This window comes from Corvus moneduloides, chromosome 2 (genome assembly GCF_009650955.1).
Source record: "Corvus moneduloides isolate bCorMon1 chromosome 2, bCorMon1.pri, whole genome shotgun sequence".
Classification (NCBI taxonomy): domain Eukaryota; kingdom Metazoa; phylum Chordata; class Aves; order Passeriformes; family Corvidae; genus Corvus; species Corvus moneduloides.
In genome coordinates, this window is record NC_045477.1 from 113,468,436 (window position 1) to 113,494,657 (window position 26,222).

Genomic DNA, 26,222 nt, shown 5'->3' on the forward strand with positions numbered 1-26,222 from the left:
TTACACCCAGAAAGCCTCCAACTTTTTGTGTTAGATCTTGACAACTGTTCCATTTTTGGTCCCTCTCATGATAGGGTTCCAAACCTTAAGGTCTGTGCTTTTGATTTAATGACTTCACACAAACATGGGAGGAGTAAAGCTATAAACACTCCCAATCTCCATTGCTGTACCTCAGCACTGCTCCTGGTGACATCCTGGTGAGATGTTCAAGGAAAACAAACACATGTTCCTACTCCTGGAGTGAAATAACACTTGAGAAAGTATTCTTTACAATCATCTGTATATGAGTGTAAAAAGTCTGTCACCTCTGCAGAATAAATGTGGTGTGCTACACATATGAAAAAAAATGGAGCAGACAACACACATCTTCTGGACAAAGGCAGTGATACCTCAGAGAGTCCAAAAACTTGTGAACCACATATTTGCTAGGCCATGTTCACCATCACTATGTCAAATAAAGAATTAGACACACAAAAGTATGATAAAATGCTATCAGAGTTCAACAAAATCACTTTCAAGTACATGTTTATAAAAAAGCTTTTATTCACCCGTTCCTATGCCAACTGTGAGTGGTAAGGTCAGCTGACATTCACAAAAATTTATTCTGTCTTCAGTGTTGTTAGCATATCTTACCTGTTAGTGTGCATATAGGTAGAAAGTTCAAAATTATACTGATTATATGGAATTTTCACTATGAGGTGGGATGGCCTTAGTCAATCACAAACAAGTTATCAGTACAAAGAGGAGCATCTCTTTCAAGTACAGAGAGACATAAATCCTTGATGCAGGATTAAAAATTTATAAATTCTTTATGTAACTCTATGAAGACAAGACCTTAAAAGGCAGTTGTAAACAGTAAAATAGATTTAAAATATTGAAAGAAAATAATATATTTAAGTACGAACATAAATACAGTCTCATGTATATGATTTTTTTTCTACTCATGTTGCAGAGTGGTTGCAGTCTACAAAATCCTGCACATTGCAACACTTAAACCATATAGTTTAATGCTTGTATTCATCAGTTACTTATATAAAAAAATAGAGACTTTAAAAATATACATGACTATTTTCAGCACTGTTCTTGGACACAGAGTGCTTTATGCCTTCATAACACTTCTCTGCTAAGGCATACCTTACTTGAGAAATGCTGCTTTAACAGTTTTTATTCTGTGATAAAACGAATCTACTTGATCTAGACATAAAATTAAATAAAGCTAGCTAAAATGAAGATATTCCTAATAATGTCATTAATTAATTCAGTAAATTTTAGATTCTAGGAGTAGAAAAAAGAAAATAGAAAATTGCAGGCTTTGATTTTGAAAACTATCAATCAACAGGCATCAACCAGCCTGAACTTAATTCTATTTATATTGTCTTATTTGTCCCCTTCATAACTTCATTGAAATGCAAAAGTTTTCTCCATAAGAAAATGTCTCTTTCCCATATGTATAGGCTTAAATTATGGGATATCTCCCAATACCTCAGATAGTTCTGCTACACTGTGATGAGTGCATTGTTTTCTTGTTTAGATGTGGCGGGGACAGGGGAAGAGGAGAAGAAAGATACAGACAAAAGCTATAGCAATTAATTTAAGACTTTAAACCCAGAGTTCACAGTTGCAATCCTGGTTTCTTCTTTTTTTTAATGTATAGTTTAAAAACTATGACAAAGCATTTTGGTGCTTTGTGTTCCTCACCGCCTCATGCCTTTGGAGCCCTCCAAGACGTCAAATACACTTGGTCAAGTAGCAAAATGAACACCTTTGGAAACCCCTTTCTCACTTGCTGAACAATAATTTTATTCTGTCTTAGATAATTGCTTCTAGATAGGAACTCTCCTCAAACTGAGGTACATCTACACATTGAAACTAAAAGCAGCTTATTTGAAAACTTACCCAGCTCTCCTTACTAAACACCTGCTAACATGCACAGAAATAAGGGACTAAGATGATTCAGAAATTCCAGCAGTCCTACTGTTAACTTTTAACCTGATAACTTCCACTGGTATCTACTTTCTAAGCAAAGAGAAAAAGAAATTAATTTCAACTATAATGAGGGGCAGAAGACTCTCATACAATTCAGTATATGTGATATAAGTAATTTTTTCAGAAAAGAAAAGAAAAAAAAATAGACTAATGTTTATCTTATACCACATTTGCATTGTCGCCATGTCCGGAAGAAAAACAAAATAGGGTAGCATTACAGCATTATTGGTTAATTGGAACTACTGGGGTATAGAAAATGTCTCTTGTTTTAAATAAATTATGCATATATCTTAATTACTTCTGGTAATGATGGCATATCTCAATCCTAATAATTGCAGTAGAGCAAAACTGACAAGGAAATCTGTATGTCTGTCAGGTAACTTTAAACAGATATTTGTAACATTATAAAAGGAATTATTAAATCCATTAAAGAGTCTATCTCATAAGTGTCTACCAAACACTGCTCCAACCATGCACAGTCAGTAGGATTTTGGGGGGAGATAGTTTCAGTGAGCCAAGAGAGATAGCCATTATCAGTATTAAGAATCATGAATACAAAAATGCTTACATTACATTTTGGAATGAGAAAAATCAGAACACTGCAAAGTCTACATCCTAGACTAGTTTTCAGCAAGTATTTTAAAATGGTGTTTAGAATTTTATGAGCTTAACTGGAAAATACTTTTGTAATTGATTTATATGTGTTACCTTCCAGTAGACAAAACATACTTGGAAGTTTTTATATGCTAACTATAGAATACATGAATCCAGAGGAGTTAAGACATTTCTTGCATTGATCTTGCAATTTTTCACACCTAAAAAACACACAGACATTATACATGTCATACTTCAGTACATATGTACTTGACACTTCAGAAAATTAAACTCTTGAACACCGTCCTACTCTCCTGTGGCTATAATGTCCGGTTGTGGCAGGCTCTATTGATTTTGTTAAACCAGTATCATGTACTCAAATTCAGCCACACAGCAGGAAGTACCCAAAAGAATAGAAGGATTTTCAAATTTTTTTTCCTCAAAACAGAATTTCAAAATCATGTTTCTTGGACAGCAATAAGCTATAGAGGTGAAACGGTGACAATAGTGGCAGAACTAGTATGACACAATTTTCTGGAAGTCAGACTACTTAAAAACAGATTTTGGTCAATGCCAACTTATTTAATGGCTGATTTATTAAGACTACAGAAGTGCCACAATCTTAGATAGCATTTATGCTGCCTAAGGGCATGATGCTTTAGGGCTGTTTTAAGTATGTATGTGTAACTACTGAGTGATCACCAAGAACCAATTAACGTTAGATAAAGCTCAGAAATGTTGGAATACTTACTATTGATACCTGAATTGACAAAACCATTTTGAAACTGACTGCTGATTTATGATGCTAGCTTTCCAGATACTTATGCCAGCTGCATCTGATAATGTTGACATAATTTAGAAAATAAACTAAAAATAGCGTTAAGAACCACATTCACAATGAATGCAAACATCCTCAAAGAGCAAAGTCCTAAACCTTAAACTCTTACACCTTCCAGAAATGTTAAAAAGTTACCTAATGATTTTCCATCTTTAATCTACACTTATAGAGATAAGCCCATACATTATAGCAATAGGTTTTGTCACTTAGGCTGATTTTGTTACTTCAAGACATAGATTTGCTTTTTAAATGATGTGAACAAAATTGCTGTCCATCCAGCAGTTTTGAAAGCTAATTAAATATGCTCAAATAGATAATTCAGCACTCACACTGTACATCTTCAAATTTGCTTCCTTCTCTACCTTTGTGTGTATACTCAGATGCATCCACAAAAACAAGCAAATAAACAAAAAAACAAACCAAAAACCCTCAAATCACGAGTGATGTTGACATTCTGAATTGTAGACAAGAGATGAATGTCATAGCCTCTTCAAAAGATACTGTTATTAAGGGGCAGATCACTCTGCAGAAGGTCTTTTCCCTTATTATTTAATGCAATAATATTGCCAAGAAATTTTTGACACCGAAATCCACACCATGTAATTTATTACGCTAATAAATCGTAATATGCTACAGCAGAGAAAATAAGATGGTAATTAGATGCCCTGTTTTCCAAATAACTGCGTAATGATAAAGAAGAAAATATTATAATAGTATAATGCTCAGTTTAGTCTGAAAGCAGAGACCACTGGGTGCTATGCTGTACATGATTTTTTAACCATAGGCTGGTGGTCTTGTATCCATCTCAACCATACTGAGATGATAGTGAGAAAAGCCTGTGGCGTGGCTAAGACCACGTTTGTATAACTACATAATTTAAAGACAAATTTCTAACTCTGCTTTACTCCATGTTGCAACTAGAGTTTTTGCTCCTATGTGATGAGGTAAAGATAGTGAGCTTCACTTTTAAAGTTGAAAATGCAATTTATATCACTTCATTGAAGTTTATAACAGATAATGAAAAATGGCAGAGAAAAATATTTTCTGTAAAGTTCTGTCACTCACAATATGGGATTTTTTAACTTAATTCTATTAGATTACAATAGCTTTGCAGTGATGAGAGTGTATACTGTACAGAATTAACAAGGAAATATGAGGGAAGACAAATATGATTTAGAAAAAGTCAAAATAGGACAGTAAACTGGTCCACTTATATAAAAAAAGGCTATGGATTGTCTTCTCTTAAAGTACCACAACACTGCAAGCATTCATTTTAGACAGAGAAGGTAAAGTGCATTTTAAAACACATCTATAAAATTAGCTCTTCTTGAGCTATATCAAAGACAATATCAATCTTCAGTGGATATTGTCCCATCTTTCCCATAACCTTATCTTAAATCAGACAAAATATTAAAGGATTTTAAATACACTTAAACTATTTGGAATACATTTTCTAATAGGAATTTCCAAGTTGATGGATGCTGGAAAATAGGTGTAAACCTATTTATGTGATTCTCTTCCCAGAGTTCCTCATTCATCCTCATGCTTTTTGCAGACCATAGTCAAAAAAACCCAGTCTTTAGCTATGCTGTGTAAACCTATTCGTTTAAAAAGGTGCCACTACCAATGTCAGAAATGTTAAATGGCGTCACAGTATCACCTCTGTCCTGTTCTTAAGAGACCCAGAGTGCACAGGTGAATTGGATACTAATCCATCACTGTACAGTTCTTTTGTCTAGTAGGTATTTTTCTGGTTTGTTTTTCTAATGTCTTTTCTCTTTTTTATCTCTTTCTCTCTCCACTCATTCTTGAAATAATGAAGAATTAGTTTGCCCCTTCTTCTTGGCAACCATTACTTGTTTATTTAACCCAAGAAACATTTAAGCAAGGATAAGAGAAGAAAACCACTTAATTCCAGCACCAGTGTTTGTGCAAACAGTCAAAAACAACAATTGAAAACAATGGTAGCACATTACCATTGAAGTGTCCATATTATTTCGATGCAGACAGATCATCAGGACACCAAGTCCTGTGTTTATCTAATGGTTACATATTTATTTAAATTAATGTTTGATTTATATTTTAGAAAATATCTCTCTATATATAAACATTTTAATGGTAAAAAAAAAAAAAAAGTTTAGATTTTATTATACTTACTAAATAGAGCTCCACTGGGAAATATTAACTGAAAATTGCAAGATGCTCTTAAAAGTCTGAAACTAAACAAATTCCTGAATTTCATATGTAAATTTGATCAGTCCTTAACCTGGTTCCAGAAGTTGATCACATACTCTCTCACCTGAAGTGATTATCCAGTTAGGAGACAGACATTTTGAATTTCTGAATGCTTTACAGGATCTTAAAGAGAATAATGTCTTTTATTTGGAAAAATGAAGTAAGTAATAAGGGTGCTGGTATTTTATCCATGTTGCAGGTAACTATTGAACTTCTCAGTCTAAACCACTTACCTGATAAAAATAAATACAAGTTTTGTATAACTATATTCCTTATTCATTCTTGATCAAAACATAGTCTAACTGTTATGAAAATGACAGTTCTGTATGGTCAAAATCCAGGCCCAAGTAATTCAGTAGTAAAATGATCATAAATTTCAATAGAATGCTTGTGTGTGTCACCAATAAAATTACTGAAATGACTTTGGTAAGCCTATTTTTTTTTGCTTGTTTATACAATAAGAGACACATAATTTTGACAGATTGCAAGAGGTTCTCTTGTCCAAACAATACTCTGTCCTACTATTTCCAGTATGCATAGCTGACCCAAGAGAGGAAAGTTGAAAGACCACAATGTATAACAGCTGAAAGAATGTTGAGTATCTTGATAAAATATGGTAATAGGGCATATATGAAATAAGAATTTACAGTGTAGGCTCCGCAGCTGTGTTCATCTAGAAAATGTTTTCTAATGATAAAGGCCTTCAGCATTCTACACACAGAATAATTTCAGTCAGCTCAGGAAAATCTAACCTGAGTCATGACACAAACATGCTCATAGACTGTTGAAATGAAAACATTGGGGAAAAAAATCTAGAAAACAGACATTAGGATAATTCAATTAAATTTAATCAACATATCAGCAACCGATATAGATCCTGACTTGAATTAACTGATCCAAACCTAGCTTTTTCTCTGCAACAGAAAACTGTTTTCAACACCCAGTAATAGTGGTTAAACAGTTGCAGAAAAACAGTGTAACTGAAGATTTAGGTTTAGTCTGTAGCAGAGGGAATTGACAACTTTTCTCAAAAAATGCTGTGTGATGGCCAAGGCTTAATGATCTCAGATTCTGCACAGGTACTTTAGAAATAATTGTCCCTTAAGCTCTCTAATGTTATTTTTTACTGATTTTTTTTTTTAAATACATGCAATTTTAATATCCAAAAATATACTCTTTTAGGATTGAACTGAAAAAAGCTTTTTTTTTTTTGAAGAGTATCTTAAACTGTCATGGATTTCAGTGGGATTTAGTGTTTAATTGTAATTTTAAAAAGTTATAGTAAAATATTCCACTCTTTTTAATAAGTTATTCAGATTTCACTACTGGTTACTACCAACTGATTTTCTGCCCACTGTTTATTTTGCCACATTGTGGGAGAGAAGAAACTTGCAAGATAAGAACTCCAAAAATTTTTTTCCACTCAATGTAATTTTAGGTTGTGTGCAGTTGCATTTATGTATTTGTGTACTATGTTTAATCTGTGAATGCCATAAACCCACCTTTTTCCCTATAGAATGTCACATGCTACTCAGTGACAGTTTTCACACAGAGAACCACTATACCAAACTGATTAATATCTCAAAAATGCCATTAAACAGAATATGCATGTTTGAGGTGGTACATCACACTCTCTTCCCCAAAGTGGTGACACGAAATCCCTTTTCCTAAATATACACCAGTATATATTTGTCAATTAGTTGTTGGATATTTAATGCTATGTATTTGTGGGACAACGAGGATTTTGCAACAATCTATTGCTCTAGAGAGCACAAATCCTTCTAAGGTCATGGTTCCTATATCCCTCTGACAGGTCTTCCCAATACCGGGGAAAAGTAAAATCCAGGGGAGCATGATAATTCTAATTTCACACTTCGGTATCAAAAATATATTAGTTCCAACAAAGGTAAGAAATGCAAATCTGTCATTAAGCAAGATAATTAAAGGTTTTCTTCAGTGCAGTCTTGCTATATTTATTCAATGAAGCATAATGAATTGCAAGATACACAGTAAAACCAAACCCTCACTGATTTATAATAACAACTTTCAGTTGTTAAATAACTCTTATTGAATACATCATAAATTATAAATAAAAAATGCAGCAGTTTTCTATTTCTTTTGCTTTAAAGAAAAAATCAATTTTGTATTTTCATTGTATGGCTTTATTCAGTTGTTTGTTAACATAGAAAATCTCTGTGGAAGTTATTTTTGATGGTATATGCATGTGTTCAAGTGAATAGTTTGAATTTTCATTTTTCTTTTGCATTTTAAGGTCTTGCACAAACAATTAATGAATCCTCACAACATCCCTGTGAGGTAGGTACTTAAGCTGTTGAAGAAAAAAGCCCTAAAGAAATTCACTGCTTCACTAATTCAGCAAAGTCAAAACAGTAACAATAACAAGGCCGTTGCACTTCTCACTTTGATTTGGGTGTGAAAATATATTGCCTCTCCCAAGTCTCAGTAGCTTCTGTATAAATTATAAAATATTTCATATGAATATCACCTTAGCAATTGTCAACAGAGCAAGATTTTTTCATGAGAAATGAGAGGATACAGTAATTGTCCTGTGTACATGTAAATTTCATTGGACAACCTTATTCCCTAGATAAATACTAAGTAGTAGCCTTCTTGCATGAAATATTTGAGAATATTAAAAATTTAACCTTTCAAGGTTATAAATATAGTATATAATTATATATTTTAAGAATAAAAACATATGTAATGGTTATATGAATTTTAAAAATTGGTGAGTGCATTCATCTGAGCAATTCAAAAACATGCTGGTGCATCTACCTTATATATTTGAAAGAAAAATATGCTAAAATAAAGTTTATTGATCTGCTAGTAAAATTTTATAATAGATATATTCATCCCCTGCCATGGTAGGTGGTGGGTGACATAAAAAGCACAGTGACAGCAGAATGTTTTTATATAAATTGCATGCACAATCTGATTTCTTACTTGATTATCAAAGGAACAAATATATTCATTAAAAAAAAGCCAACTCATTTACAAGACAAAGTGAATCTCACTCTAGCTCCATGTCAATATAAACAATTTACGACTGATTACATCCATCAAGTTTAATATAAACCGTAGTAATCTGAATAGTGTAATCAGATGGAACAAGATTTAATAACATACAAACCAAAGTTAATGTTTCTCTGATTGATTCCATTAACTGCATAACTATCCAAAGTATTAGTTTTACATATACATTATGTAACTTAATATTAGAAAAGTTAAAAATACACAATATGGTACATTATATAGAGCACTATATTTATCAAAATTTTATACATATTGCTGATTATTGGAACTTTTTTCCTTTTTAAAAACATAGTTTAGCATATATCAATTAAAAATAACACTTCACATATTTAAATTTTCATTATCCTATCAGTATGTTCCCTCTGCAATCTAGGTGCATTTAAAAATAAATAAAATTACATTTTGATGAAACACCCTTTTACTACTAGCACCTTAAAATTACAGAAAAAAACCAAACAACTTCCATGAAAGCAAATCTTATCTTTCTTCATATAAAATCAAAAGCCCAGAAGACAATGAGCAGAGTAGTAGGAATGGCAAGAAAAAACTGTCATGTAACTGCAAAACCTCTGGTAAACTTCCAAATGGGTAACACTCAATACATATTTTGTTCATCAATCTGGAACAGAGACAGTTTATTTCCCTTTTATTTACCCAGTTATTGCAGCATGTATAAACCATACCAATAATCATATTTTATATACAACTAAACAACTCAAAATCAGAAGACATGAAGATGGTACGTAAAATTATGTTTTCATCCTGTCAAATTTAAAGTTACATTTTCTTACAAAAACTTCTTTGAGAATTCAAAAATTTGAAGAGGACACATATATATAGCGTCACAAGAATTTTTTGAATCACTTCCTAAAGTGAGTATAACATGTTATGGACAAATAAAAAAACCAATTAAAATTGGCATGGGATGGGTAGTTTGGAAAAGACAACTTTTGTGTTTCACATGTTCAGTGAACGAAATAGATGCATGGCAAACTAATGTTTTCAAACCGATAAATGTTATGGAAAAATAATGAGGCAACAGAAAACAACACAAATTTTTCATTGCTGAGTTTTTTGTAATTGACTGATTTAACTTAAGGGCAGTTTTAAGACCAAAGCAGATCACTATAGTATTAGAGTATATAAAGCTTCCCCCAGTTGCAGACAATAGGGCTTTTCTTATTAATATCTGAAGAGTTGACACTGACCCTGATGCTCTCATTGTTAGTAGGATGCTGTTAGTAGTAGCAGTTGCAAACATATGGGTTTGCCAGTAACAACTCACAATTTGTGCATAGTTGAGTCTTCGAAACTGAGCAAATTTGCTCTCAAAATCTTGCCAGCGCTTGCTGAGCTGTATCAGGGTTGGCTCCACTGCTTTTGCAGCCCCATCCTTAGACAGGCGTTCAGCCTGCCTGTGCACCGCATTCAGATCTTCCTTCTTCTTCTCCAATTCTCCACCAATCTCCTAGTGAGCAAAACCAATACAGGGCCCAGGACAGTTAGCTAACTAGATCAATCAACTTAAAATTAGCAAAATACTTCTGTCAGAAAATCCATTTCCATTTTATTGTCACAAGTAAAATTTACAGCTACTTAATATCTTATTTTACATTAAAACAAAACAAAAATAACTGAAACTGAAGAACCTTCTTGGAGATGGGCTGTAGAGATCCTAAGAGCTATTACACTCTGAAACTGTTAGCAAAGGCCAACAGTTTCCATGTTCAGGTTCTTGCTAGTACACTGTGACGGGAAATTGGAGAAATTATTTTCTCAATAAGGGCCAGCATATTCAGGACAAAGAGTGTTCGAACAGCTTACAAATATACTATTAGACTCTTTAATGTATTAGTTAACTCCTGTTTTACTCTGTGGGAAACTCAACAGAGAATGAAGCAAAGAAAGACGATGTAAAATAAACCAGGAAAACCTTTGACAGTATGTAAATAAATCTATAGAGTTTGACAGTGACATATGAGTATGTTCTGATGAAAATGAATGTGCTAACATGAGATAGAGGTCATCCATATATCGGTAAGTCATTTGTTCATCTGGAACAAAGATACATAAAATCAATTACAATTTTTACTAGAAAACATTTGATGCTTCTTAATACATTGCACACTTTCTGTATTATTGACAAAACATTATATTTAGTGTGTTTCAGATTATTTATATAGCATTCTGTATAAGAAACAAATACACAATATAGTACAACAAAGAAATGTCAGCTTGAACACAGATAATTAAGGTTTGTTTTACTATAAATATAAAAAAAAGAACAGAACTTATAATTTTCTGTAAGATAGGATTGTTGCATTTGCTGTCTGTTGAATCAATAAACTATCATTCAAAAAGATCTACCATTGCCAACCCAAAACAACATTACCTTTAGCTTCTGCTCATCTTTGTGGTCTGGCAGACTGGCTAACTTTTTCTCAATGTCATCCAGCCATGTCATTAGGTCATCAGCCTGCCTCTTGTACTGATACCATTGATGAGAAATCTCTAAAGCCTTTTTTCTTCTTTGAGCTCTCAAGTCCTGTTCACAGTGCAGACATTATTAGAATATGAATTAAAGGCTTATAAAATATGAACTGGCATGTGTGCACACTGAAGGGAAAGTAAGTGTACAAGGCTGCTAATTTTTTAATTAAATGTTGATATTTATAGCAAGTATACGAGGAATTGAACATATTTACATCAGTTTAACATTTTTTGTTTGTTTTAAAGGAGGTTACCTATTTCAGTGTTGTTCACATGTTGAATAAACCACTGAGACAGTCACCAATATTCAGAGAAGTTAAGGCTCTTACATAAATGTCAATATTTTATATACAACACTTCTGCTCAGAATACTTACTGGACAGATGGGAAACACAGCCCACTTAGTATCTAGCCAAAAGGGGGGCTTCTGTATTTTGTGGAATCCTGTGAATTTCTAGCCTGCATGAAAACTCTGTAGCTATTCAGATGAAAATCACTGCAATGCAGAAATGTTTGCAAAGACAGGTTTCCTTTTTCTAAATTAAATACCATGTACATAACAAATGTCTTGTGTTTATAACTGCTTTATAAAGTATTAAAAGTTCTCTTTAGCAGGAAGGTATACAGTGTCTGGTTTTTTCCCTTATAAATGTTATTAAATATACATCTGCTTAATTTCACTCATGCAGAATTCAGAAAATATTTTAATTACTGTAATTTCTTATTATGAAGTAAATTAAAAAATTACTGGTACATTTTATATAAAAATACTCAGATTAATTTGCCTCAACCATTCTTGATTTTTTTTTTTTTCACCAGGGTGAATGCCTTAACTGAGTCACCCGAAGTAAAATCCATCACTATGCCATAAAAAACAGCCAGAGATGATCTAGTCAATAGCATAGTGCAACAAACACTGTTCTTGTTTCTCCAGCATAAAAATTATGAATTGCTTCCATTTAGCTTGGAGCAGTCAAAGACACACCCAATAGATTTCAAGCTTCTTTTAAATGTGGACCAAACAACAGTATATTTTAGCTATCCTTCTCCTGAATTCACACAGGTCTGCAAAATTGTAAGAATTAGAATGAAATTCACAGGAAAGGAAAGAGGATGCATATAAATAAGTAATAATAAAATGTAAACGTGCCATGTTCCCCAAACCAAAGAAAACTTACTCAGAATTATCGAAAGAAAGAAAAATTCTGCTTGCTGACCAGATAAAAATTCTTCTATTGTAGCCAGAGCCTATAGCTCCAGGTAGGTTACCAATGTGAACCCTCCAGCTGTAAGAGTCTATCTTTCATCACTTATATTTGCCATGGAAAGATGACACTTCCAATTATATCTATTAGCTGGTCCAAATACTTTGCACCATGTGTGTTTCTAGGAAGAATATCATACAGCTTTACCTCCCAGATTCTGGCAACTCAGAATTTTCACATCCAGTTTTGGGTTTCAGCCTCTCAGCTGCTATGTCTGTCAGTACTAGCACCTACCCTGCTCTAGAGAGTTTGGAGCCAGCCCTCTAACCAAAAAATGTAGCGTGTAAGTATTTTACAGAAGGAGAAACCAACTTATTCATGGCCAGAAGGGTGTTATTCAACTGAGAATCCAAGTCTGCGGGGACTGATTCTAAACTAAGGTCTTGAGTGCTGTTGCAGAAATACAAAACACACATAATATGTGAAAAAAGGAATTATCGAAGAAATCAGTATTGTGCAGTTGGCAATCACACAGTTGTGATGCTGAGGATGAGACAGTACTTCTCAAACTGGAGACTGTAAAACGCCTTTTGAAAGGCAGCAAGAGAACATTATAAGAAAATATGTCTATAGCCAAATAGTTTTAAATTGCTCATCTCTAAACAGTAATGACAACTCATTTAACAAAACAATGGCCTGAAATGAAGAAAAAATTGTTTTAATAGCATATGCTTATAACTGTAGCTCCTATACCTTGAGAGCATTATGTTTAGTCCTCAATAGCTGTTGTTTTTTCTTTATTTCCTCACGTTTTTTCTCATCTGTGACTCCCTTTTGCAGCCTCTCGCCCCTTTGCAGCAATTCTTTCACTGTGCTCTCATCCTCTTCACTCTGAGTTGAAAAAATAACCGATATAATGTGCATTTTAATCTAATTATTACTTAAGTACTAGTAGATATGACTATGCTAAAGTAATCACGTAACAGCTACTTGCAGTTGTATATTGATGATCAAGTAACTTTTACTTGCTTTCTACAATATATGCAGAGGGATAAAAGTAAGACAGCATCTGCAAATCTATAGATGTTTGATATTAGATCTTATGTGGCATCCAGTATAAAAGCATTAAAAAATTAGAGGCAAAAGTTTTAAATATATTTTACTTTCAAACAAAAAGAATAGATATATGTAAAATATTCTAAATCACTGTCAGTAGAAATTGAAATTGCTAGTATGCTGGCAGACCACACAATTACTGACCATTCTGTGTATCATCACACTGCAAACCAGCTATTCTGACAGGGAAAATTATATCACTATTTTTTATGTAGAAGCCTTCTACAAATCCATGAATCTTTGAAGCTGAATCTATGTCACAGCTTCTGGGAGTATCTTGAACCATGCTAAGCATTTGATGTAAAGAAAGGGAACAAAATACACTCAAGTAGTGGAAGCTGCCCCATCAAACTTGATTCACTTAGATTTACCACTGCAGCACACACAGCCTTAAATTTTATTTTTCCTGCATAAAAAAAAGAAAGTCCTGTAAAGATCCTTCCAGCAGTGATATGAAACAGACACCTTCGAAGAATTCCTTAAAAGTAAAATAACATTCAGTCTTTATATCAGTTGTAAACAAATATATATTTGATCTTGCTGAGGACTCAAGAAGAGAGGGTTCTAAAGACAAATCTCCCTTATTGTCCAGCCAAGAAATATCATCCCTCTGAAGATCACTCTGGAGAAAACACACCACAATTTCAATAGTAGCAAAGCACTACAGTATTTTACTCTTCTTTTTCCTTCCCCCCTGTCCCCCCCACCTAATATGAATAAAGGGTTTTACTACTTGCAACAATAAAACATAAGTAATAAAGCTTACCACAGCCACAAAACCTATTTACATTAAATGCTATAAGCAGATTGGTTAAGAACAAATTGGCAAGTGGCATTTCCTTTCAAGAGCATTTATTTTTTCTGAATATTTTCTTTCACTATATTGCCTACTTAGATACATCATTCTGACTTTTCCTGGTCTTCATACTACTACAGAGATTTTAATATTCATTCCATATTCTTTAATACTGCTGGTACTAGTATAGAACCCATGGATAACATTCCTGGTCTGCTTAGTGTTCTCCTAAGGGACAAGAAATGCTTTTCTGACAAACTAAAAATTAAGTTAGCACAAAAAAAAATTACTTAATGCTAATATGGACTTTTGATTTTATAATATATTAGCATAGCAAAATTTTGCCCAAGTTATATCTAAAGATCCTGACACAAATATGGGTTTCTGATTTTCACTCAGGTTTTTTCATCTCCCTGCTTATTTTTCTCAGACTTCCATTTCAACCAAATTACCATATCTTTACTGAAGTCCTCCTCTTTCAGATTCACTCCCTGCTGAATTTCAACCTCCAGTGGTTCAAGCATTTTTTGTATATCGAAGTCAAATTGCTCCAATTCCTTCAAAGGAATGAAGGGCTGAAATGGGAGAAATACAAAGATTACTTATTTAAAGGATACATTTAATAGTTTTATTAGAAACAGAAATGAAAAGAGATATCAGTGCTACCCCCTATTGCTAAAACAATGGTAGACTTTCCAAAACATTGAAAAATATCTACATCATACTCAAAATACCCAAAGATACAAACAAAGGTAAGAATTTATGTAGAATTTCCATATAAGTAAACAAAAGAATTTTATGGTGAGTGAAATTTGTAAAGGAAAAAATAAAACATATTGTCACATTTGTGTGTAAGAACAAGTCCAAATAAATAGTAAAATATTTTTCTAAAAAAATAAATGTTTACACTATTTGGTTAAGTCTGGTTTGTCAGAAATTGTTCATCCAGCAACAAGCAGTCCATTCACATGAAAAAAACCCTACTATTAATAATTAAGAAATTTTTAACGTTAATCTTGTTCAGTTTTGAAATCATTTTTCTCTCACAAATAGCAGAAGTGTCAGGTGAATTATAGAAAACAAAGGACAGAAAATCTTTTTGTAAGATATTCCCCTAATAGTATTTTGTAACACATTGGGACAAAAATCAACAAAACTTCAGCTGTCGTTTCAAAAAGCCTCAACAAAAATTCAGGAACAAAAATGTCAACCAAAAAAAAAAAAAAAAAAAAAGTAGGCTCAATTCTCCCAAAATAAAGCATGGTATAATTATGGTGCTTTAGTTTAGTACAGTTCTGAACTCTCCTACAAGTGCTACTTATTAACAACAGTACACTCCCTTCTGTTGATCTGACACAAGTGCCTGTGAATAGTTTAATGTACAGTATATAATGTATTTATTAAGTGCATTCCAAATGATCAACAGAAAATTTTTCTTCTTTCAAAGCTCTAAATGCAAGAAGAAGAAAGAAAATCTGATTCTTGCATAAAATTTAGACTTAGAGGTAATTAATGTTTTTTGATGATCTAGGAACTCTTGGACATACAACCTGTCTTCTTACTAAAGACATAAGCACATTATATCCTAACTAGTTCTCTTTTACTCTTTCCTCTGGTACAATTAGCAATTATTATATGCAAAATTTGTAATGAAGATGGAAACAATAAAAATTAATCAGTTAAAACACGAGAGACTGGATGCCAAATGAAATCTGTTTCCAGATGACCTGGAAGACTCAGGGTAAAAAAGCCTTAATTGTATCTGGTTGATTAACTTAACAACAAAAAAAATTTGCACACTTACAAACACTAATGGAAACATAATAATGTACAATATTTATAGAGAATAATACTGTGCTCACAAATTTTCATTAAGAGGCTCAGAATTACACTCATCATGCACTTCAGCTGAGTTAAAGATAATAGAAAACTACACAGTAATTTCTTCTCAAATGCACTGAAGCATATTTTCTAAAGTACTTAAATCTCATTAAAAGACAAACCAACTAATACAATTGGAATATAAATTTATAGTCTCTGAAAAAGGCTAAAAACAATAATAAAAAGGAAAGTGGAAGGAAAAATACTAAATTAATTTGAGTAATTGAATGATGTTCAAAGACTACTTGAAAATGTTAAGTCTCATTTCAGTACACTATGAAGATTCTGTTAATTCAGTACATGAAATTATATACTACCATTCTGACTTAATGGGTCATTTCTTACTTACTTCACTGTTGTACTGATTATTGTTAGTATTTGAAAAAATATAGCTAATTTGAAGACAGATGAGAAATTGTTGAAAATAGGTTATGAGAGCTTTCAATCCTCTTGAATTTATGTTTTAATCTTTCACGGAGAAAAAAAAAACCAAAAACCTTAATATGGGGAAAAAAACCAAAAACACTTAGGAAGCATATCATCCCATAATAATAATAATTTTCCAGCTCATGAAGCTGAAATCATAAGTGCAATTACTGACGTTATACAGGTAGACAGTAAAAAAGTACCCAGTAATTTGGTTCTTTACCCAAATGCATATAGCAAGTCAGTAGAATAGTCAATAATTCAGACCAGTTTTTACCTCTCTATCTGATGCAATACTTATTATTAAAAGTATCCTTTGTCAATCATATTCTACCTGTGCATTCCAAAGTCCTGAAAAGGGTCCTCTAAATTCTAATTTACCAATATAATTTGTGTGCTGTAGTAATTTCTCTCATTTTGCTGGGCACTTCTCTAAATCTTAGCGTGGTGTTGCCAATTCCAGCCCACCTTGTCTTCAGAAATGGAAGTAAACCTGAGAGACAAGGCTGCAGGTGGAAGACATTTGCAGGCTGTGTTCTGCAGACACTTCTTCTTGATAAGCATCTTTTGTGCCTTCTTGGAGTGAGCCCACAACATGCAGTGCAAACACTGAACCCCCAAAAAGCCATCTACAGGCAGTTCCATTCTTCCCTAGGACAAGCAGTAATTTCACAGGATCCTACCAAAGGCTGCATCAGCTCTGTACATTTACAACAACAGACTGCAGACAGCAGGTGTTCAGAGCAAAACCATCAGATAACACAGTTGTTTGGGCTCCTTGCAAAGATATCCTCAGTCTACAGTTTGTACATGTGTAAGAAGTAGGTAAGAAGTTGGAATGGCAGAAATACTACTGATGGCCATTAGGAAAAAAAATTGTTACCTTTACTCAGAAGACATTATTTCATTTAAGAAATGAACCCTAAAGAAACCCAAATATCCACAAAGATGTGCTGATTAGGCAGAATACTGAGCCCTGCACAGACCCCAGACAACTCATGGAAACCATGTCTCTTTGCTTATGCTTTTTGCCAAGCTTATTTCCTGCTTTGCCATGGATCCTCTGCACATTTATTTCCAGTGCTACTGCAGTGACCAGCAATAATAGTTTAGATCAGGATCCATGCATTCCCATATCCTATATACCAACCTGCATGGCTGCCTGATTTAATCTGCTGAATAGCTCTTCAGAATAAAGGCAGCAAATAAATGGAGAAAGTAGGTGGTTTATGTCCTTCTTCATTCCAATTCAGAAACCACAATTTGGCTAAAAATTACCTAATCTATGCTGAATTCATATTTAACAGTCAAACTGGTTGTACAGATGAGTAGTTGAAGTAGAATTGATATAATCTCTACCTATCTATTTCTATCCTGTGAATCCCAGACTCACAGGAAAAGACTAAATGCAATTGAAGAAAAATTAACTCTCAAAACCCAATGTATATGAAAAAACGCTAATCATACTTTGAGAAGTTAGAGACTTACTAATTCTCAGATGTTCGGTTTTTGTAAGTTAATGAAGTAATCATTGTTACACTCAAATAAAGTCAGTGAATACTTCTAATCATGAAACAGTGAAAAAAGACCTTAATGCCAAAACCCCCAAATCTTCACTCTTAATAAAAAATAAATCCTTAGGCTCTACATTGTTTTGCTTTAAAAGCTTAGTTTTTGGAGGAACTGCAGCCCACCATGTAGTTGCAATTGTACACCTTATACAAACACCATTTTTTTATGCATCTCCTTACGGAAGCAAGTCCTCCTACCTTTACACTCTTAATTCTTTGTGATATAGTTGCAAATCGCTGGTTGAGCTCTGAGAGTTTAGGTTCTACTACTTTCCTGCAGTGATCCCCACGGTTTGTCATCAAGTCTCTGGCCTGGTCACGCACAGAGTCCACCTTGGGGTGAATGTCATTCAGCTCAGCCTTTAAGCGCTACAGTCCGTGAGCAAGAGACAGGGCTTGAAGTTAGTAATAAATGCAAAGAGAGAGAAAGAGAGAGAGAGAGAAAGTGTGCAAAGGAATAGGGAGCAAAACCACAAAGCAAATTCAGATAATTATGCAAGAGTGTGTAAATCCAGTAGAAACACCTTAGATAACATTCCCACTCATATCCCTCAAATTTATAGCAGGAAAGTATCTACATGTCTGTTTTAATATCTCTTAGAGGAAATTAATGGTGATCATTATTTCCAGGCAGATTCTTATCTGCAATAATATTGCAGCATATTTCAGGATGCACTGAATTATTCTATGTTCCTAAAGCTAGGAAGAGCTGCTAATTCATGTATTATAGAACTTGCAGGTATAATTGTTGCTTTCATTACGTCAAAGTTCAGGCAATTAAAAATGACCAGAATAACAAAGAAAAAAAAAAAAAAAAAAGGGGCAAAATCCTTTATCCTGTGCAATAGTAATCGTAACAGTAAGCAGTACAGGCAGAGGCCAAAAAAAGATAGCAAGGCATTTGGGAATCAGAAATACAGTTGGGCATTAAGAATTACATTTCACTGTCTGCATGAAATGCCTTTGTGCAATGCAAAAAACATATAAACAGGTATTGATAATTTTACTTTGTGTCTGATTGTGGCAGAATCGTTCCTTCATCTACAAAAACCAGTCTTGTAGTCCTGCTGAGATCAATGAGGCATCGATTTATGTTCTGCCTTGGAGTTTTTAAAATTTTGCTGTAGTAAATGGCATCATTATGTTAGTGTCAGCAATACAATTCTGATTTGGATTTGCGAACTCTTACTCAGATAGTATGTACTGACCATGGAGCTCAATACAAAGTAAACTTTCACATTGACTTCAGAAGAAAAAAGCAAAATCCCTACAGATAATAATTTGGTGTTGTTCTTAAAGAAGGTATTTTAAATGAGATAGTTAACATTCACATCCATATTACAAGGTAATTTTCCATCAGTGGGTCAAAAGATGCAGTTGGCCAACTAAAACCTTCTGCTCAGTACGCTAACCCAGGATTCTACAGCTAGTTCACTATATAATATTCTTCTCTATGTTGTTAATATGGCCTCAATGTAAACAATGTTTATAGAATTAAGACAATCATATGACAGAGATATCATAGATATCGGAAAAGAAAACAGAAATACAATTTAAAATGAAGGGGACAGAAAAAAAAAAGATTTTGCTCAAACAAAACAAAACCTTGTGTTAAAGGAGTATTTTCCAGCAGACATACGTTTAATAATCTGCTGTTCTACTCACCAGGATGTTCCTGAAACTTATAATAACAATCTGATTTTATTTCTGTGGGGATTTTATTTTGGTATTGCAGAGCAAATTTATTAAGTAATCTAAAAGCTGCCAGAGGGTAGCTTTATCACAGAAAAAAATCAATTTGCGATTCCTTTTGAAATATGCTAGTTTTGACACAGTCCTTTTTAGAATAAAATTAATGCTTTCCAGAAAACCACTTTTTTTTACCTTAAGAATTTCCTCTTTTTGCTGGGGTTTTTGTTTGTCAGATTCATCCAACAGTATTTCAGCACGATACATCCAAGTAGTGACATTAGCTATATTCTGATCAAAAGCCTCCATGTGCTTTTGATATTCCTGTATGTGGAAAAGGTAAATACTGCATACAAAAAATGTAATCAGAACTGAAATAGCAACTGTAGTTACGCCAACTGTGGCAAACATACAGACATTATGACACTATGAAAACTTTTTTGTTTTACACAGTAACTTCTTGTTTTGTGAAGGATAGAGTCTGTTTGTTTGCTTCACTTTATATGTTAGGTTTCTTTAAAAAGACATTCTATGGGAGAGAGAGAGAGAGACAGGCAGCAGCATGATAAAATCACAGCAAGACATGGGTGTTGGCAGCACAGAGAGGCTGCTGAGAGGAACAGGAAGCTATTAGCCAGACCTACTGCAGGTGCAAAGGGGTGTTTCCCAAGAATGAGGTACAGAATTCATTTTGGAAAGCCAGTAAGTTGACTGAAACTCAGAGAGCCACAAGGATGCACTTGCAAAATCACAGTCAAGACTGGGAGCTTTGTGTGTAAACCTTTTATTGATATTTTATCTAACTTCTCTGCTTTGAGACTTTGCTTTTTAAAAGTTATTCTAGTTGATATTCTGATTAATCTTCATTTCTCTGCTTCATTTAAAACTTGGTATTTTCTGGTGAGCTCACTAGAATGTGGCCTATGCATATCCCACACAATACATATGCAAATCACACACCCAAGATCAAAGGTATTACCAGTTCCTTTGGCCCCCAAATGTATGTACCTTTATCTTACACTGTTCTAAAATTGGTAAAAAAACCTCAACTACCTCTCTTAGATCTTTTATCATGTGCTTTAGCTAATATTAACCATAGAATCCAAAGCACAGAAAGAGAGGATGTACAGGAATACATAACTATATGAATCTGTAAACTCCACCATATGCTTCTTGTAATCAGCTCCACGTTGAATCTGTGTACCTACACGATTCTGAATGAAATTCTTAAGTTTTCCTGATACTTTCACCTGGATACTGCACTCAGCTGAGGAAGCCCTTTAGTGATGTTATAAATTTATTGCCAAAATATTTGTAATGCAGCCATACAGACTCTAGTGGAGCTCTAATACATCAAGCTCTGAAAAGTCATGATCAAGGCCAGAATACCCTTAAAATCATTTCAGTTTCTCTGGGGTGAAACTTCATTCCCATGCTCTCAGGAACAGAAACAGCATGCAAGATTTCCCAAAGCATTCTGACAGCCCAGTGGTTAAGACCCTTCTGTAGTTATGGGTTCAAACTGTCACCTCTTCATGACAGAATGTATTTGAAGGCAGAATAAAGTTCTGGGACTATCCGTAGTTTGAGGCAGCTAGGCCTGAGGCTCCTGAATCTGTGAAATGTGTATTAGGGATTTTACTGCCTACTAGGCTTAATCTGGTCCCCTTAAGGAATTACCCCCACCTAAACATGCCCTATAAAACTATCCAAGGGAGGATCAGGAAGTTCTGAAAGACCAGATCACAATCCTTCAGCACATCAGGTGTGCACCCTGAGCAGAGCTTATGATTTAGTTGCCTCTGAAATTAATCTAATTCACACACACCAGAACTACCCTGTGGGCCAAACCAACTTGCAAGTGGAAACTTATTTCCCAACTGTACTATTCCAAACAGAAAGGCTAATGCAGCCAAAAGTAGCTGATGTTGTTGCTATCAATACTAAGACTTACTCAACTTATTTGACTATTTTTTTCACTTGAGTCGTGCTGAAGTAGTCTCTGTCCTTGAAACTGCATTTCATTTATTAGGAAAAAAAACCTAAACCAAAAACAATGCAAGAACTATTGAGACAGACAGGATTGAAAACTGCTAACAATCAAGATTCCACTCAGTAATCAATCAGATTCTTGAAACATACACAGTGCATTAAACAACAATCAATCTGATTGTCTGTGTACCTGTGTATTCAATAAGCACAGTCCAAGGCACCAGAAAAAGCACTTCTATAAGGCTGGGCACGTACAACTGGAAACCAACATTTCCTCTGTGTGAAGAAATGTATTTTCCTTACCAGTAACAGATTGAACCATTCCTCAGCACGTGAAGTTACCGCTTTCCAGTTACTGTTCAGCAGGCTGAGTTTATCGTCCACAAGACTTTCCTTGCCTTTCATCACTCCCTTCAAGTTCTCTCCTAAATCACTGATGCTCTTAAGCTGGACCTGGCGTTTCTCAATCTCCTTCCGTGTTGCCTACATGAGCAGAACAAGAAATAAAATTTCTGGGACTTAAAAATTATCCACACTGAGAACATGAAATATAAAAACAGGCAGCAAGTTTATACCAGAAAACACAGTCTAAGTTCCTACAGGAAGGGAAAGCATTCTGTGAAGACCAGCAAGTACAAAGCAAATTATTCCTCTTGAGCTCTGATAAAATTGCATATATTTTTTAATCTCACAATAGCTTGAATTTAAAAAGTGTGAATTATCTTTCATTTCAGTGTTCAAAATATAGTTTTAATACTTAATTATTGAAAAAGTAATCCACATTTTATAATATTTATACAAAGATGTTTAAAGTTACTTTTCATATAATAAAATTAGATAGTTATCAAACAGCACAAAGCTTACATAATAAATGGGACAATAATACAGCATCACGATGACATCTTAAGACATAAAACTCTATCAAAAATATTCTAGTGAATATTTTATTACTTTAATATTTTTAAATGCAATTTTTTTCAGAAGAAATCATGTAATTTTCTTCCATTAAACTTGTTTCTTGATTGTAGAAATGCATATTTTCATTACGTTCTCTTGGGATTTCATTCTGCAAACTAAAATACTAAAATAAGCTATTGCTCATGGCATTTCTAAGCTTGAATAACTAAAACATATATGCAGCGCTATAAAGTTAGGTTGCCAGCATCTCTTCCCACTGTTGTCTTACCTTATAGATCTAACTGATATGTAGCATAATTTACTCATTATTCCTGGCTTAATATCTGCTGCAACATGCAAGAAGTCCAACAAAAGCACCAAATCCCAACATATTTAGACAACTTGTGTAAAAGTGGGTGTTTAAAGAATGAACAGTGAGATGACAATGCAAAGTATAGCAGTCTTGCTGAATACTCAAGCAGAGGCACAAACTCCTTACACCTAATTTCACATATAACCAGTTTTATGAGAGAAATTTATCTGAGATCCTTGGCACCTGATAGCAATGATCCAGGCATATAAATCTCTGCTTATAAAAGAAAGCTCCAAACAGAAACGAAGTGTTCCAAGCTGGACACAAACAGGAGAAAGGGAAGAAGCACTAGTCTCCAGAGACACTGATTTCTCATGGAAACTTGAATACAGTAAAAGAAGAAATACTTCAAAACAAATGGCAAACACAATTCTTCTATCTCAGGATGAATGCTGTTATGTGGTAGAATCCCACCTTTATGACCTCCACACTATCACATCTCTCATGGTCACAGATCAATATAATTTTGTTGATAATGTACTGATAATGAAAGTAGAATGCTCATTTTTCAGTAAAAACAGTATAAAATTATTCTTTTTGGTAAAATAGAACCTTAATAGTAGTTTAAACTTCTTCAGTGTGTCATGGTTAAAGCAGCAACTCACTTCCTGTGCCTAACAGAATTCATGATCTCATTTTACAGTGTTATTTCACAGAAAAGGGCTTACACATGTATTTCATGTAAGTATGAGAAATTTTCCACATTCTATCAATTTTCTAAAATACTGAGGATATGTAATAGAACCAAGGCATGATTGATGCAAATTATTCACAACATACTATATAATTATAGAATTTGAAAGGAGAGTTGAAAATTTCAGCACGTCCTTGTCAGATTAAAGGAAAAACATGCCCTCTTCTAGTATTGTTTTACCTATTTCACAGGAGGTGCAAAGTGTCATCATGAAAAAAGAATACACAAAGGATAAAATTTACCTTCAACTGAGGATGGAAAATTTTGATCAGCTTTATTTCTTTTTCTAAACAATTTACTTTCATTTGGAAAAGACTCTCTGAAGTGTATTTACCATGGTTTGTGGTTTCTTTTGTATTTTATACTTATGAAAACTCCCACCGATCTTGGGCTGAATAAATAAATATTAATCCCAACTAACAAACAGATGGATCAAATAATTAAATGTCTATTAAATAAAACTGCTACCCAAAAACCAGATGTGTAATTCCCTATGTGTAAGAAAGGAGTTATTCCTTTCAAAGTAAAGAAATAATGTAAACTAAAGACTAGGTGCACCTCTGGGTGATATGAATTTTAACATCCCTGTGTAATTGCAAGTAAGGGACATGAACCAAGTAAATCACACCTCCTCTCACCATCTTAAAAAAGCATTGTGGCCTTCAACACAATATTGAAATGACAAAAGTATCTTCCTTAATACTTCAAATCTTAGTTATTACAAATCCTTATGTATAAAATACTGGACCCACTGAATACAATTGAAAAATTAGCAGGGTCTGTAAAGTCAGTGGGATTCCACACTGCATTATCAGCTACCACTTCCTCTGTAGGTTATGATGTACACCAGTTAAACTAACTTCCTTTCACAACTTCAATAACACATTTTTGTTTTGTTTTTAATTTGTCATCTCTGCACTATATTCCTAAGGAGTTTATTTTTCTTTCCAGTATTACTAGAAAGCGATAGTCCACACATACTTTATTCACTGCAATATAACAGACAGCACTGGTAAATTTTCTGTTAAAAAAAAAAAAAAAATCAAAAGTACTGCTATTAATTCAGCAATATTTTATAAAACAAAAAAGAATGTGTCATGATGCCAGGATTTAAACAAGATTATTTCAGTAAAACTTGGGGAGTGGCTTTTAAATTCTCCTAATTTTTAAAGAGTAAGTTCCACACATCCTTGCTGAATTTAAAATCCCTTCTGGTTGCCGTAACATCAAATTGCATTCCAGCTGTGCAGTTTATTTGGAAATATATAAGAAAGTTGTAGAATTTTAACTACAGAATTAATAGAATTAGCTCTGCAAGTTAAGAATGAGATTTAAAACACTTAACACCTTAAAAAAATCCAAACCCCCAAGTCCCAACCACCACAATGTGTACAACATGAAACATTAACAAATAAAGTCGTGAAACTCTTCCCAGAAAGATTAGGCAAGTTATGTGTTTTGATTTTGTGTGTTTATCAGGGTGAAACTATGTAACAGAAATAAAATACATAAATTTAGGAGTTGGGAAGAAGCTATTTTTCTGATATAATCATGGCATCTTGGGAAAACAAAAACATGTAAACAAAAGATAGAACTAAACATCGTAACACCGAACATTCACTCAGAGCTGTGAAAATTTATCAGCAATGTTGAACAGTTCCCAAACAGATTATATTAATTCTGCTATTCATCACTATAGTGAAGTTATTGCATTCACTTTTTTTTTCCTTTAAGAGTAGTATATTTATTTATAAAATAAAATCTTATTCAAGCGTGTATTACCTGCTGGAAGAGAAAGGTTCCATATTACTTCCAGGAAAGACATCTCCATTAAAATGTGTATACAAATTATACAGATTATATTAAGGAGAAATATATATTTGTATATATTTATATATAGCAAACCTTTCTTTACATATGCCACTATTTAGGATCCCATCTACTAGCAGGAACAAGAGTTAAGATGATGGGAATCTCTCCCCATTCAAACTTCAGTTAGACAGAATTCTGAAGTGCCTCTTTGGAAGAAACTTCTGTACTCCCACTTTTCTGAAGTACCAGTTATGGCTATTTGGTACAGAATACCGCAACGGAAATTCTCTGACCCAAAAAATTCATTTCTGTGTCACTGAGTGAAATGGTTTTTGTTTTTTTTTGTTTTTTGGGTTTTTTTTTGTTTGTTTTTTTTTGTTTTTTTTTTTACTTTGAAAGGAGTTGTTATTCTTTTCTCACTCGTGGTCATAAGAAATATGTTGGTAGACTGCTTTGATCAAAACTGGGGGATTACACCACCATGGAACTCCCAGGACTTGAACACTTCCAAGAGAAATGGCATCTAGGTTCCTGGCATCCAGAAAACTAAAGCAGACAGACCCTGGTGGAATT

General features: G+C 33.7%; 1 protein-coding gene across 11 annotated transcripts in view; it reads right to left on the bottom strand.

The window, feature by feature from the left end:
- DMD (dystrophin) overlaps positions 1 to 26,222 on the bottom strand; it is a 1,179,964-nt gene that overhangs the window by 594,477 nt on the left and 559,265 nt on the right. For 9 of the 11 annotated variants that reach the window (XM_032100882.1, XM_032100878.1, XM_032100881.1 and 6 more), the window contains 7 exons: positions 22,177 to 22,356; positions 20,077 to 20,205; positions 18,391 to 18,561; positions 14,767 to 14,889; positions 13,156 to 13,293; positions 11,100 to 11,252; positions 9,993 to 10,175 (listed from right to left, as the gene is read on the bottom strand). In XM_032100882.1, coding sequence (XP_031956773.1) covers positions 9,993 to 10,175; positions 11,100 to 11,252; positions 13,156 to 13,293; positions 14,767 to 14,889; positions 18,391 to 18,561; positions 20,077 to 20,205; positions 22,177 to 22,356 — 1,077 coding nt within the window. The remainder of the gene's footprint in view (positions 1 to 9,992; positions 10,176 to 11,099; positions 11,253 to 13,155; positions 13,294 to 14,766; positions 14,890 to 18,390; positions 18,562 to 20,076; positions 20,206 to 22,176; positions 22,357 to 26,222) is intronic. The other 2 variants (XM_032100886.1, XM_032100887.1) reach the window with 2 other exon arrangements.